General features: G+C 35.6%; 1 protein-coding gene across 4 annotated transcripts in view; it reads left to right on the forward strand.

The window, feature by feature from the left end:
- Positions 1 to 17272, forward strand: part of LOC106877900 (dipeptidyl peptidase 4) — a 611833-nt gene that overhangs the window by 555802 nt on the left and 38759 nt on the right. For all 4 annotated transcript variants that reach the window (XM_014926948.2, XM_014926949.2, XM_014926950.2 and 1 more), the window contains exons 11-16: positions 2744 to 2867; positions 4250 to 4288; positions 9263 to 9367; positions 9482 to 9570; positions 9935 to 9982; positions 14909 to 15090. In XM_014926948.2, the coding sequence (XP_014782434.1) occupies positions 2744 to 2867; positions 4250 to 4288; positions 9263 to 9367; positions 9482 to 9570; positions 9935 to 9982; positions 14909 to 15090 (587 nt within the window). The remainder of the gene's footprint in view (positions 1 to 2743; positions 2868 to 4249; positions 4289 to 9262; positions 9368 to 9481; positions 9571 to 9934; positions 9983 to 14908; positions 15091 to 17272) is intronic.

Raw genomic sequence — 17272 nt, forward strand, 5'->3', positions numbered from 1 at the left:
TGTGTGTGTGTGTGTGTGTGTGTGTGTGTGTGTGTGTGTGTGTATAAATATATGTATATCAATATATATCTATATCTAAATATGTATATAGATATATATAAATATAATATATGTATAAATTTTAATAGTGTAGAAACAGCTGTAATTTACAAGATGTGTCATTTGTTTGTATAAAAAAATAAAATTGAACTGAATTTATCACTTAATAATTAAATAATTTAATTGTTCAATTTATTATTTTCGTTTCTATTTCTAATTTATATTTATATATTGATAAATTGTATGTTTATTTTATTTATTTATTTACCTATTTGTTATGAGTGAAATATATATATATATATATCATCATCGTCATAGTCATCATTATTTAACGTCCACTTTCCATGCTGGCATGGGTTGGACAGTTCGACTGAGGGCTGGCTAGCCAAAAGGCTGCACCAGGCTCCAATCACATCTGGTAAGGTTTCTACAGCTGGATGCCCTTCCTAATGCCAACCACTCCGAGAGTATAGTGGGTGCTTTTTACGTGCCACCAGCACAAGGGCCAATGAGGTGGTACTGGCATAGGCCATGCTTGAACGGTGCTTTTGACATGCCACCAACACAGGATCCAATCAGGCGGCACTGGCAACGATCACACTTGAATGGTGCTTTTTAAATGCCACTAGCACGGGAGCTAGTCAGGCGGCACTGGCATCGACCACTTTTCTGTAATAATCATAAGCCTCTCCATCCCTTTTCTGCAACCAGTCTTCAAAGGCCCTTTTCTTCTCTACTACCACATCCTTTACCTGCTCATTCTGCCACTCACTACCTTTCTTCACACCCATTCTAACCACCCATGTACCAAATAGGCACCTCAGAGGCACATCTCATTACTGCCTCTCTAAAGGCCTCCCATTCCTCCTCCACATCTCCCACCTCCCGTTTCTTAACCTCTTATTCACCCCTCAATTTCTCTACATGCTCCTGCTCCCTCCTATCCATTTCACTTAACTTCACAAACTCTCTCCTCCCTGTCATTCGTCTAGCATTCAATTTCGAGCATACCTTCAATTTACCCTGTATGAGGAAGTGATCTGACACTCCTCCACCTTCACCTCTCATTACATGCACATTCACAAACCTTCCAACCACTCTCTCTCTCTCTTTTACTCTTTTACTTGTTTCAGTCATTTTGACTGCAGCCATGCTGGAGCACCGCCTTTAGTCGAGCAAATCGACCCCAGGACTTATTCTTTGGAAGCCTAGTACTTATTCTATCAGTCTCTTTTGCCGAACCGCTAACATACGGGGACGTAAACACACCACCATCGGTTGTCAAGCGATGTTGGAGGGACATATATATATATATACATATATACGATGGTCTTCTTTCATTTTCCGTCTACCAAATCCACTCACAAGGCTTTGGTCGGCCTGAGGCTATAGTAGAAGACACTTGCCCAAGGTGCCACGCAGTGGGACTGAACCCGGAACCATGTGGTTGGTAAGCAAGCTACTTACCACACAGCCACTCCTGCGCCTGAATGATTAGTGAATAATCCATCAAGTCCCTCTCCACTACTGTTCCTCCCTCCACCCTCTGCCATGTAAACTTGTTTTTCTCCCACTTTTTAAAAAGATTATTCTCCACCATCAACTCCTGCTCCATACACATTTCCAACAACCTCCCTCCACTCTCATTCTGGCCAGGAACTCCATATTTGCCTACTACATTTTCTACTTCCTCATTTTCCACTTGCACATTCAAATCACCCAGCACCACCACATAGCCACTTTTCCCCACCCTATCCACACACTCTGTCAATTTCCTCCAGAACTCCTCAACTTCTTCCTCACTCCTTTCAGTCCCTGGACCATTGGACAATATGCACTAAAAAACACCCACATCTTTCCTCCCTACTTCATCTTAACCCACATTAACCTTGAAGACACTTCCCTTCACTCCACCACACTCTCCTGCACATGCTTACTCACCAGCAAGGCCACTTCTTCATGAGCCCTCCCACTCCAGACACTCAACCAGTCACATCACCAAACTTGTACCTATCCTTACCTTTCATCTTAGTTTCACTCAGTGCATCCATCCTTCTCATCATCACACTCCCTATCTCTCTCCTCTTTACCTCACTTGTACTGCACCCATGCACATTCCATGACCTTAGTACTAGGGTGGGATTTAGTGCTAACCTTCTCCCACTTCCTTGTCTTTTTCTTGTTGTCTTTTTAGGAAACAGAGTTATTAAGAAGAGTGGATTCCCAGTACCTTCGCTCCCACCCCTTTTAGTTGCTTCTTATGCCATGCAGGGAATACAGCAACTGCATTCCACCGCCCCTCCCCCTAGTCACAGTGGGGTTTGCTAGTTAACCCATAGCTGGAACTCTTACAGGTGCAACCACTCTGAGCCACACTAGACCTGGGCACAATATTTTCTTCATGTTTTCCCCATTAAATTACCAAATTCCTCCTTTTTGCAACACCAATTTGCTTGGGCAATTCAGTTATTTGTCTATATATTCTGTCTTATATACATCAAATTTAGACAGACGAAGTATTAAGAGTCTTCACTTTTTTTACTCTTTTTTTTTTTGTATAAAAGTTTTTGTACGAAGTTCTCAGCTTATCAGTTTATACATAACAACACAAGCTGTGCTGTTTTATTTATGTAAATATTAATGATTTTAATGATGATGATTTTAAATAAGAGGATTCATTAATCATCTGTTCTGTCTTTCATAGAGATTACTACTTAACTCATGTCGAGTGGATGTCCGATGACTATGTCGCAGTGTCCTGGGCAACCAGGGCTCAAAACCACAGTATTGTCACACTGTGCAGCTCAAGGGTTGGCATGTGCCACTTTGTAAGTAACTTTGCTTTACACCTATTCAATATATGATAATATGATAAGAATCAGAATTATAAGATCATTTTTAACAGGTGTATTTCATTGATAAAATAACCAGTCTTGTGCCAATTTCCCTGCAATAAGTGGAGTTATGTTTGTAGCCTAAAACCATCATGTAATGTCTATTGCAATATTTGAACCCACCATTCCTGGATTATATATATGCCTGACATTTATCAAAAAGATCACACACTTTTATTAAATATTGATTGTGAATAAATTTGATATGTGAAAGTATATTCACTTTTGATGTTTATTGACTGAGGTGCTACTACAGTTAAAATCTAAGTCAAATAAAATATTGTTTTATTTTCAAACTGTATAAGTTCAGTTAGTTAGTGTTTAATGCATATGCCTTGCTTTGCTTTGAGCCCTCAATTCCTAATGGAGTTATAGGAGCACTACCATGACATACAGTGTGTCTTAGTCACTTTTAGTCCTCGTTGGGCCCAACTCTCTTTCAGTTTGACCACAGCCAATTTCTAGAAAAGAAAGAGAATCAGACTAACAGAAAGTGAGAGACAGACAGACAGACAGACAAAGAAGAATTAACCATCACACAGGACTGGTATTTTATTTATCAGGATGAATGTCAAACTTCACCTCAATAGTATTTGATCTCAGAGTTTAAAGATAATAATAATTGATAATTCATTTGCTGAATATGATCCTTCATTAAATTTGCTTTTCAGATGCACAAAGGCTAAAGACAGCTTTGCATATGAAACTTATTCACAGACCCATTGTATGAGATACCTATAAGTGAAACAGTTACATATCTGAGAGCATGAGGGTTAAGTTGATGGAGTACTGGCTGACCAATTGAGGGAACAGTAGTTCATACTTTGTTACTGGCCTTACATTGTGTCCATAACCATGACATTTATCTGTCAATTACTTAAGTTCTCTAAGTTGTAAATAGGTTTCATGAGATGGTATAATTTACCACTGTAAGCAACACTGATGAGTATTTAATGAGTAGTGCCAAATCCAGTTGTTTCCACAAGAATTGTAATCTGAGATTATTTCCTATAAGATATAACTGGCATCATATCCCAGAGAATATTTATTCTCTCATCTCTTCATTTCTTAAAACTATGGAAGCCAGAGATATGCAACAGCAAGAATGACAATGAAAGTTGATGATAAAATATTTTACATTTTTACTAATGCTTCTATTGAGAGCTGAATATATTTCCACTATGACATAAGATATACTACAAGAGATATTGTTATATTTGATATTGTATTTTTCTTACCCTCTCCCCTTGAAATAACATTCATAAGCAATTTATTGTTTTAATTCTGGTTATTTTTGTTTTCTCTTATTATTACAGAGCACTGAAGTGAAGAAACTGCATGGTTGGGTTGAAACGGTAAATACTAAATCACTTAATTATATATTCTTGCAACCAGGACCTATGAGAGTAGGGTACAAGGTATACATTGTACTCAGACCCACCTTGAAATTTCCTGGGATTATTTCAGAAAATGTTGCATATTTTGAATACTAACATTGACATTTTGGACAGGGTGCTTCAAAGAATCTTTGTATGTACTTCCTGATAAAATTACTCTCAGAAGCCCTGTTTACAAGGGATGAAGAATCAAATATATTCACAAGGTGCTTTATCAGACAACCTTTTAACCATTTCACCTTGCATCCTACCTCTAAATAATTATTTCAGAGATTTTTCAACCATAATTTTTTTTTGTTTTTTAGTATTTTAGTAATGATAAACATATAAAATAATTAGAGTAGCAGAGATTTCTTTTTAATAAGTAAATGAAATAATAATAATAATAATAATAATAATAATAATAATAATAATAATAATAATAATAATCCTTTCTACTAAAGGCACAAGGCCTGAAATTTTTTGGTGAGGGTACTTGTCAATTACATCAACCCCAGTGTTTCACTGGTACTTAATTTATTGACCCCAAAAGGATGAAAGGCAATGTTAACCTCAACAGAATTTGAATTCAGAACATAGCGACAGGTGAAATACCACTAAGCATTTCATCCAGTGCACTAACGAGTCTGCCAGCTCACCACCTTAGATAATAATAATAATCCTTTCTACTATATGCACAAGGCCTGAAATTTTAGGGGAGGGGACTAGTCCATTATATTGACCTCAGTGCATAACTAGTACTTATTTCATCAACCCTGAAAGGATGAAAGGCAAAGAGAACCTTTCTTCTCTATTATTATTATTATTGAGTGAGAGAGCAGTGCATGCCATCAAAATGACATTGGGGTAAAATATACGAAGCCCAGTATACCCATCATGACTACCCATCTGATAAGGGTACACCAGGTACATGCATCACAACCGTATGTACGTGACATGATCTCATATCAAGATAAACAGTGCATGACCTCGCAGGTGGGGCCCAGTTCGAACTTTCTTCAGATTGAGTAGCCCATCCCACATAAAAGGTCCTTGAATAAGGGTTATTTAAGGATGTTGAGTGAAACACCCCTGTTTCCAAAGGTAAATTATTCAAACCCTAAAGAATTCCTCTCAACACATGGCTATGATGCTCCCCTACTACTTCTGTTTGTAATCAGAGATGCACATATCATCAGCCACCAAAGGACATGTTCAACTGGTTTTGGTCAAACAACTGACAAGCAAATCTGTGGTACTGAGCAGAATATTTGCTGTAGTCTATCTTTTATACCAAAACAAAACATGTACATGATAACACTTCCAATCAGTTAAGATCAGAAGCCATGAGAGCCAGTGCCTGGTACTGCATCAGGACATCATTATTATTATTATTATTATCACTTTAATTCTCAGAATGTTCAGTCTTGTTTGTTTTGGTAGACTCTGTGAGAGTGGACAGCAGCCTGCTGTCAGAGGTCTCACAGGGTCTCTTTCCGCACATTATAAACTTGGTTGTTAATTATCACAGAAGACATTCAACATCCAAGTGCCAATCACAAATTCCTAGCTGTCCACAACAGAGCAGTTTTTTGGACTTGCTTTGCTCTCATGTCAGTTCCAATTTCTTTAACATATTTCTTAAACTTGGTTGTAGTGCTTGGAGTGCCCATACAACTACTGGAATGGCAGACACTCTCCTCATAGTCCACATTCTTGCAATTTTGTTTTTTAGTAGTCTGTACTTTTCAATCTTTTCTAGTTCTTTGTCACTTAAGCATGCATATCCAGGTATTGCAATATCTATGATCTTGGTTTCCTTTTTTCCTTTATCTACCACAACAATATCTGGTCTCTGAGCCTCGACTAAGGAGTTATATTGGATTGTAAAATCCCACAGTATCTTATGTTCTTTGTTCTCAGTGACTCCTTCTGATTCATGTTCGTACCATTTCCATGCTCTGTTCAGGCCATACTTTTCACATAGCCTTCAGTGGACGAACTTAGCCACGTTATTGTGCCTCCTTTTGTAGTGTTTTGGGGCCAGCTTGCCACACTCACTCACAATATGTGAGATTGTTTTGTTTCTGTGGCTACACAACCTACAAAGGGGTGATTTGCTACTCCTGTCTATTTGGAACTTGGTGTAATTAGTTCTCAGAGCTAGTTCCTGGGTACTGCATATCAATGCTTCAGTGCATCCTTTCAAATCACTTTTTCTTAGCCATCTCCAAGTGTTGATCTTGTCTTTTGCTTTAATTTCTCTGAGGTATTGCCCACTGCATGGGCAATACCTCAGAGGGATAGAGTGAGAGGGAGAGAGAAATAGAGAGTAGGGGTAAAAAAGACAGAGGGACAGAGAAAGAGAGGAAATACATGTGCTTTTAACAATAGGTTCAGTATGGTAGCAGTCTGGGAGTTTTAAAGAGCTGATCTTCATGACTGTGTATGAATAAAGTGTATGTTTTAAAAATTTAAGATTTAAGCAGAGAAGGAAGGAGAAACATTTTAACTTAATTTGAATCTAATGAAAAAGAGGGACACAGAGAGAGAGGAAATACTTATGAAGATTACTTGTTGGCATAGAAAAAATCCTCAGTTGAAATCACACAGTCACAGACCAATTCAAACAGTAAGCTAATTTTTCATTAGATTCAGATTAAGTTAAAACGTTTCTCCTCCTTCTCTGCTTAAATCCTAAATTTCTAAAATGTACAATTTATTCATTCACAGTCATAAAAATCAGCTCTTTAAAACACCCAGACTGCTACCATGCTGAACCTATTGTTAAAAGTACATGTATTATCGGTATTATTATTATTATCATTATCATTATTATTATTATCATTATCATTATTATTATTATTGTTGTTGTTGTTATTATTATATACAGTACTTAGGTGCACTACAACTCATTGGAAAAAGATAACAGATGAGATAGAAAGCAGTAATAATTCAAGTAAAGGAAGACAGCAATGATAGCTAAAAGTGCATGCATAGTACACAAAATAGAATACAAAAAGACAGAAAAGGAACAGTGAAAGAACCATATAGAGGAAAGTGGACGTAGGCACTTCAGAAGTAATGTTGGGTAAATTTTGAGAAGTATGGAAGCCTATCGTATCAGCATCTTTATGGCTTTTCATAAGATTCCAGGTTGTAAGACACTGAATTATCATAAATTTTTTTCCAACTATATTCAGATACTAAATGCTTAAATATCTTACATAGGCTGTTGGCACAATTATAGACTGAACATTCCTAATCTTGCAGGCTCATGGGTACTGGTGCCACAAGCATCAGTGCTGGCATCACACAAGAGCACTTGCACCAGTACTGTGTAGAAGCATCCAGTACACTCTGTGACGTGGTTAGCATTAGAAAGGGCATCCAGTCATAGAGACCATGCCGAAACAGACATGGAGCCTGGGCAGCTCATCAGCTGGCCAGCTCCTATCAAACCATCCAACCCATACCAGCATAGAAAATGGACATTAAATGGTGATGATGATGATGAGACATTTTTTTAAAGATGGGACACTTTTTTAATATTTGCATCTACACTACATTTAGATTAGTTTGGTTTCCAGTCATCATCAGATGTCTTATTGTTGGACATCTTCCTTAATCTTCTCAATTCAAATAATCTGATTATCTTTTAATAGTTCATAGGGTGGGCTCAATTATCACATACAATATTTTCTCACACTCTGTGTAAATATATTATGAGTTGAAAAAACATCTTTTCTTACTATCTACAACTTAATACAATATGTTTTTCACAATATTTTACGTTTCTTCCAAAAGTTTACCTTAGGGAACACATTTAATTACTCAACTTGAACAGACTTCATTACCATAAACAATATTTTCACACGCTTTTCAGTGAAAATATTTACATATGTCATTTCTAACTACATACAACTTAATGCAACATTTTTTCTCACAATATTCCAATTTTCTGACAATATGTTACTCAGTGGTATATATCTAATTGCTTTAAAGTAGATTTTATTATCATATACATTTTGTCGCTTTTATCCAAATGTATTTTGATACCTTTCTTACCTGATATGATGCAGTGCACAAATTTTCTCACAATATGTTACCAAGTGGAATATATTTAATTACTATATACTGATTGGTAGATTTTTTTCTTTTTTGTTACAATGCCCTACTTATAAATTACTGGTGCATTAACAATGTTTTGTTACAATGCTTTACTGTACTGCAGAATATGCCTATAGATTTTTAACCAGTTGTATATGAAGAGACAAAAAAAAGTTGTTTAGATCTGTCTCTGCATAACAGTTGTAGGCTAAAAATCTCCAGATGTGTTCTGTTGTACAGTGTAGCTCTACTTATAACATTACTTATAATATTGCTCTTTATTTGGTTACATCTTGTTTGTTGTTAACACATTTCAGCTGATATATCCTCCAGCCTTCACCTTCATCAGGTGTCTTGGGGAAATTTCAAACCCTGGGTTCTCTTCCTAAGGTATTTTCAATGTAATTATTATTATTATTATTATTATTATTATTATTATCATTATCATTATCATCATTATTATTATCCAGGTCACAGCCCGGAATTGAACTTGCAATCTTGGGATTAGTAGCCCGCGCTCTTCCCCACTATGCCATATGCCCATGGGCATATGGCTGTAATCTGATAATAATAATAATAATAATAATAATAATAATAATAATAATAATAATAACATTGAAAAATACCTTAGGGGTGAAAACCCAGGTTCGAAATTTTCCCAAGACACCAGATGAAGGCTGGAGGGTATATCAGTTGAAACGTGTTAACAACAAACAAGATGTGGACAAATATCTGTCAAATGTAAATAATGTACTGATGATTTAGTTATTAATATTCATTGTTAAAAGTGATTACTGTTTTAAATATCCCAAATCAAATGATGATTCATTTGTTTACTTGTAGCCCCGTCCATTCTTTGTTTCTGAACAAAAATACTTCATCAGGCTACCTGTCAATGATGGCAAGAGTGGACACTACAAACACATTTGCCAAGTATCAATAAAACCTGTAAGTATGCTTGTTTTTTTCCATTATTATATCCATTCATTTTTTCCATTATTATATACTTAGATACTGAAAAACTATCAATATATCTATTTACGTACATCACTTTGGTTTCAGATTAAGCAACGAGGAAAGCAATTAGTACTAACTCAAGGAGAATGGGAAGTTACAGAAATTGTTGGTTATGATAGTGAGAAACAAAATCTGTAAGTAAATCATAACTTAATATATTTTTACATTTCACAAGATGAAGGGAATAGATATATTTCCCATTTAGATTAATATGTGTGATACAGAAATCAAGCAAAAAGCAAAATATATATTCAACTTTACGATGAAAGTAAACAAACAAAGTTTCTATTTAGAAGCATTGAGATGTATTGTAAGATACATAAATCTTTATTTCCTTAATGTGACGAACAAATCAAAAACATATCACCCTTGATGTTGTTGAAACTAAAGGCTTCTATTTAAAACTTGTCTTTAAAATTAAGATTCATACATTTTTATATTAGCAAGCCATCTTTTGTAATATGAATTTATTAAATAAGTATTTTTTTCCCCTTCCAGGTATTTTATCGGGACAGGAGGTGACTCAAGAAAAAGACATCTTTACAGGTTTGTGAATTTGACTTGTTTTGCAATTTGAATTGTATAGTGTTGTTCTGTTTTTTTGTCAAAAAGTTGGTTGATTGCTCCCCACTCCAGCCTTACTTTTATCCTTATTTTTATTTATTTGTTTTTTCATTAGCATGGATTCCATGATAAAAACATCACTCTCCTTATCAAGCTACTCATAAGTTTCTCAATAGACTAGAAAAATTGTTAGAGCATCATAAAAAATGCCTCATTGGATTTCTTCTGAGTTCATATTCCACCAACATCAACTGCACTTTTAATCCATCTGCATTGATAAAATATTGGGGTTGATGTGATTGACTGAGTCCCTCCTTTCAAAATTGCTGACTACATACCTAAATTAGAAACCTTTAATTTTGTGTTCCACTAATTAGTTATTAATGACATTGGTTGCTTAACAGCCATATGGACCACAGTTAAGAACCATTGATGTAATTTGATGTGATCTCTAAGTCACGCATGAAATTTTATCCATTCCTCAACTAGGATCCATATGACCCTCAGGGGTCAATATAAGATTTTGTTGTTAAAATTCATGTGCAATAAATTTTTTATATTCTGCAACACACCAAATGTTTTAACACTTGTTTAATACAATTCCTAATAATATTTAATTCTAAAATAATATATGGATTTTTTAAATACTGAATGGCTCTTAGGGCCCATCCAATTAAAATAGGAATCAAAGGTGTCCCATAGGGAATAAACTAGTAGAGAGCCATTGAATTACAATTAAGGGGAGATAAGCAAATAGCAACTCCTGAAAGCAATGTATAAATAAATTATAGTTTACAGACAGTATTTTCTTTGGAAATAAGAAACAAAATCATTATTTATTATTATTTATTTATTTGTTTGTTTGTTTATTTATTTGTCATCTCCTTTTGGATTCATGTGTCTAGATGTTTAGAAAGTTTTCTTCAACTGGAATAACAAAATTATGTGCTCATTGTATGTTTACAAAATTCAAAGATCAGTGTGCATGATTTAAAATAGAGAACACTAAATGAGATATTTTAGACCAGATATATCCAGCCCAGATATCCAGCCCAAATTATTATAAGTAATTCGGTGTCTTCCAATTCTGAGTTCACATTTCAACAGTACCAATTCTGCTTTTTAACTGAACAAGATCAATAAAATAAAACCAAGTAAATTTACCTTAACTTTAATATGTTCCAAGTAATATTCTGAACCATTTTTATTAATCTAATGTATTTATATTGATTTCAAATTCCGGCACAAGACCAGCAATTTCAGGGGTTGGGATAAGTCGATTACATCAACCCCAGTTTTCAACTGGTACTTATTTTATTGACCCCCAAAAGGATGAAAGACAACGTTGACCTTGGCTATATTTGAACTCACAACGTGAAGACAGACAAAATGGCACTAAGCATTTTGCCCAGTGTGTTAATGTTTCTGCCAGTTCGCCACCTTATCTACTGTATTAATGTTAATAAGTCTGAGTATATTGTACATGTTATTTTGGTGCTGGTCATGCTTCTTTCACAACATCACTTTTTTGTTCTAGTCACTCCTATTGCAGTCAACGGCACACCATGAGTAGTGGAACAGCTCATAACCTCCAGACTATAATTTTGGGAAAGCATGAGTAACTGATTGAATTGAACATCATATTACTAGTACTTAGTTATGTGCACTTAGCATTCTCTCTTTAGCATTTACATTATTCTGTTAAATATAATGCTTATGTAGTCACATTATTTTGAATCACTCATGTATTATCTTGTAGCTTTCAGAATTCAAGGATGTCACTTTTTATATTTAGAAAGACAATGTTGGGTAGGTGTGAGAGGTTGGATCTGGTTAGTTTGAACATAAAACGTGGATGATGTTTGGGCCGGATATGGATAGTTTAAATGCTAAAGGGTTAATTCTGAGAAGTTGACAGGTAAAAATGAAACCATGTAGAACTCTGAACTTTAGGCCACAGAGGAATGTAATTAAACCCTGGATGGTATTGTAATAGAACCATTGCATTTAAGTCGAACAATTCTTAGTATACTAAAGTAAAATTATGATACATCCATAAATAACACAGAAGTTATGAAATATATATAGAAACTGTTTCCATTCCAGCTTCTCTACAATTTTTCTACACCTACATTCCATCATTATCAGCACTGATTATGGCAACCCTGACAGGAAAAGGGGAGTTTCCAGTGGTTGGGATGGGGGTGGCAGTGGGGTTGTTTGATGTTTGTTTCTATCTCTGAAAGGAAGAGAATTTATGGGATCAGTTGAAGATGGTCAAAAAGTTCCTGCAGGTGGACAGATATTCCTACCTGAGTACCACACTACCATATGCAACACATATAGTAAGTGTTAGTCCTATATACATAGTCAAGGCAATGGTTAGAGCATCAGACTTACAATCATGAGGTTCGATTCCCTGACCAGCTGTGTGTTGTGTTCTTGGGCAAGACACTTAATTTTATGTTACTCCAGTTCACTCAGCTATAGAAACAAGTTGCGATGCTACTAGTGCCAAGCTGTATCGGTCTTTGCCTTTCCCTTGAACAACATCAGTGTCATGGAGAGGGGAGATTGGTATGCATGGGTGACTGCTGGTCTTCTACAAACAACCCTGCCTGGACTTGTGCTTCAAAGGGGAAATTTCTAGGTGCAATCCTATAGTTATTCATGACTGAAGAGGGTCTTTACCCCTTACCCTTTTACCCTATATACACAGGAAGGATGCATCAGTGTATTTGTGTCTGTCATGATTGTTGTATAGCATAATTGGCTGGATGATACTCCTATGAGTAATCCCTTTACAGGATGGACTGGGTTGTATTTCATTGTGCCACCAGCACTAAGGGATGTTCTGTCAAGACTGAAGCGTTCCCACTATGTTGTCAGTTTTTATTTAGAGTTACTGGCCTCCTAAACCAGTTGCATTAACTGTGGTTTGCAGAGTCTCTCTTTCCTATGCTGATTTTTTTTTTTCATAGCTGCTGCTCTCCTAAATAGATTACTTTCACCTTTTCTTGGGACTTACTAAGTCAAAGACACCCCCCACCATACATAATGCATAGTTTTTATCTGAAGTTACTGCTCTACTGGTCATTGTGTCCACATCTCTTCTATACAGAATTTTTATTCAGAGTTACTGCTTAACTAGTCAGCTTACCATTATAGCTCTTAACTCACCATAATGCTGCTAAAAGTACTCACAGTGTGAAGAAAAAAGCATGACAGCTTACAGCAGATTGGCAGGTTTGTTTGGTTGATAGGCTATCTCTCCTTAATCCTTTTGATAACCAATATTCCCAAGACTGACCCTGCTTCTTTGATATGAACTTTCCATATAAAGTGATCTAAATTAAAATTTCCCATTACAATTTCATGTTAATTTGTTCCAATGATCAGCTTTGTAATGACCAAGATATTTTAGTAAATTCTTTATTATTTTCAAAATTAATTGAAATAAAGAGGATGTAGCTCGATAGCAGTATGGAACTTACAAAAGGAATGATGAGTATTTTGGAAATGTATAATATAGTAGTCGAAAGAGGCACTTACAGTGTAGAACAGTGAATTGAGATAATTGGAGTAATGGCAAGATTTGCCATGTTAGGGGTTAGGAGTGAAGGGTGGAGGTCTCTACAACTATTTAGACTGTGTTTGCTAAATGAGGGTTAATAGAAAGCAGATATTGTTTAAAAAATGTCAATAAATACAATGTGATTTCTAGAAATTTAGCAAAGTTTGTAATTTTCGTGTTAAATGATAATAATTGCTTCTAATTTAGGTGTAAGGCTAGCAATTTTTCATAGGAGGAGGTTAATTGATACTATTCACCCTAGTATTTGACCTGTACTTTATTTTATCAGCCCCAGAAGAATTAAAAGTAAAGTTTCCTCTGTGGGATTTCAACTTAGAATATCTAAAACTGGAAGAAATACTGCAAAGTCCTGATGATTCTGCCAGTCCACTGCCCTTAATAATTGTTCCTAATTTAGACACAAGGCCAAAAATTTTGAGAGGAGAGGGTTTATATGTAAAATTTACTCCCGTGCTTGATTGGTGCTTTATTTTATCAACCCCAGTGGAATGGAAGACAAAGATGACCTTGATGGAATTTGAAATTAGAAAGTAAAAAAACTAAAAGAAAGACCACAAGAGATTTTGTTTGATATTCTAATGATTTTTCAAATCCATCCTCCAGAATTGTAATATTGACAATAATAACAATAATAATAGTTTCAAATTCTGGTACAAGGCCAGCAATTTTGAGGGGAGTGGGTAAGTCAATTACAATGCCTCCAGTACTTATTTTATCGATCCTGAAAGGCAAAGTCAACCGCAGCAGAATTTGATCATAAAATGTAAAGACTGATGAAATGCTGCTAAGCAATTTATCTAGCATGCTAACAATTCTGCCAGCTCACCACCTTAATAATAATAATAACAATAATTTTCTTATCTTAACTTCCCTCCAAATTTGCAAATCCATAATACATTTTTCTGTATCTATTGCTGAAGGCACTATAAAGTCAGTTGCAGTACGCATGCAAGAGAAGAGACTACACTGGTAGAAACATGAGATGCATATGGAGAATGACATTTGGGTAAAAAAAAAATACCAAAGTAGTCCAAGTGAAAGGATCATCTAGAAAGGCAAGAGAAGAAAAAATGGTGAAAGCTGATCTTAGAGGGGTTGAGCCTCATGGAAGACATAGCAAAGGAGCATAACAGATAGATAAAGAGATGTTGTACTAGATAAGACCCATCTAATCCAAACAAAAATTGAAAAGAAGTAAAATGATAATGATGATGAAGCTAGAAGTATATTAGTAGCACACACCAAATATATATGCTTTATTGTAATCTTGTTATAATATAATTAATATTAATCATTTCACATTTCTTTTCCAGTATAAGTGTGAAAGATGACTCCAAAGTGAAATACCCACATAACTGCCTGACATGCTCTGAAGAATATGTGAACTGTCAGTATGCTCATGCTACATTCAGCTCAAGTGGGAAATATTATATACTGGAATGCCTTGGACCAGATGTGCCCCATTATAGCTTATACTCCTCTGATGACAACAAACGTAAGTCAGTTTCTAAGAAACTGTCATGTTTTTCTTTTCTGTTTTTGTTTTTTATTACTTTGTCCAGAAGAAGAGTAGAGTAGTTGTTGACCTTTTTTTACTAATGTCTCTGAGATTAACTACAAGATTGGGATGAAGGTATACTCCAGCCTCAGAGTTTGCCCAAGTGCTTGCAACAGAATAGCCACTGTTAAAGGCTCCCGATGCCAGATAGTGGTGTTAAATAAAGCAAAGATTTAAGTCTGCTACCCAAGTAGGCAAAGGCTAGATTTGAACTCAGAATGCAAAGACCTGGAACAAATATTGCAAAGCATTCCAAACAATGCTCTTGTGATTCTACCAATCCACTGCCCTTCAGTGAATACATTACTTATCTACTCTAGAAGGATGAAAGCCAAAGTTGACTTCAGTGGGATTTCAAATCAGATTGCTTGGAGCCAGAATAGCTAGTACATGGTATTTCATGATTGTGCCACTTCATCAACTGGAAAATAAATAAAATCCATATTGATTTATATTTAACTTAGTGTGGCAGTGACATTTGTTGATCAGATATTGCCATCAGATGTTCAAATATGCCATCTCTGAGTCAAATGACTGATGTTTATTACACTGAGCAAAATGATTAATGAACTAATTGTCTGATATCTATAGTAGTAACCGTCTTCACCACTGTCCACTTCAGTCATTGGCAACCTGCGGCCTGTGGGACTTTTTGAATGGCATACCTATGCCAAACGTAAAAGTACCTTGAATTTTCTAGGACAGCCAGGGATGTCTTAACAGTATCATAGGCCCCTGGGCAAATCTCAGCACTGGGGCCTATAGTATTTATTGACAGCAAGTCACAGCATACATAGGTGAGAATTGAGCCCCTAAACCCATGAGTGCTTTGGGCAACTTTAAGCCAGCACTGAGTGCAACCCACCAGATGGTGAGTCATGTTTCGTGTGATCCACTTCTCAAAAAAAGGTTGCCCATGCCTGGTCTAATTGGTCAGACACTTTGTTATTGACTTGAATATCAAATGCTATAGAACTAGCCTCGGTGACAATTGCTCAAATATGTGCATTGAGTTCATTGTTTAGTGAAGCAGTTCCCAAATTTTTTTTTACATTTTGGAACTCCGGAAATTCAAAGAAAATTACACTTCACACAGAAAATTAAAAATTATTCATGCACTTTACATGGAATTTTCTTTTTAATATCTATATTTTAAAAATTAAAAAAGCTAGAACGAAATATATATAAAAAAACAATTACTTACCTGTAGAAAACAAAATTATGAAAAATATTTCTGGATTTTCAAGCATTAGTATGGATATTTTAAAGCTTTAAATTATATTATTAAACATCTACAGTGCACTTAGATTCCCCTTATGACACACTTGTGTGCTGCAGCAAATCATTTGAGAACCACCGTTGGTCTAGAGATTGCTCCACAACCTTTTTTCACTTGTGGTACACTTATATTCTTTTCAAAATTTGGCAGCACAGAATCGGTCCCTAGAGCAGTGGAAGAATGTTATTTTCTCGGATGATTCATCCTTTACCTTATTTCCGACCACCAGCTGAGTATACGTGTGGAGACAGCCAAAAGAAACATTTGACCCAGACTGCCTTCTTCCAACTGTTAAACAATGTGGAGGATCTCTGATGATCGGGGTGAAGGCTATATCTTGGAAATCTACTGGCCCAATTGTTTCCCTTCATGGCAGAATTAATAGTCAAGACTATTTAAGCATTTTATCTAATCAAATTCATCCTATGGCTGCAGAACTGTTTCCAGAGGGAAACACAATCTTTCAGGATGACAATGCACCAATTCACACAGCTAAAGTTGTTACTGAATGGCACAAGGAACATTCTAGTGAAGTTCAACATCTTATCTGGCCACCACAGTCCTCAGATCTCAGTATTATTGAACATTTATGGTGCATTTTAGAAAAACAAGGAGTTGATATCCTCCACCATCATCACTATAAGAACTAAGGACTGTTTTAGCTGAAGAATGGACAAAAATTCCTTTGGAAACAATTGAAACTTCGTACGAGTCCATACCTCATAGAGTTCAAGCTGTAATTACTGCCAAAGGCAGTCCTACCCCATATTAAAATAAATTTGCTTGAAATTTTAAGGTGTTTTCATTATTTTGTCCAATCCCTATCTATATATATATATA

This window comes from Octopus bimaculoides, chromosome 4, assembly GCF_001194135.2.
Source record: "Octopus bimaculoides isolate UCB-OBI-ISO-001 chromosome 4, ASM119413v2, whole genome shotgun sequence".
Classification (NCBI taxonomy): Eukaryota; Metazoa; Mollusca; class Cephalopoda; order Octopoda; family Octopodidae; genus Octopus; species Octopus bimaculoides.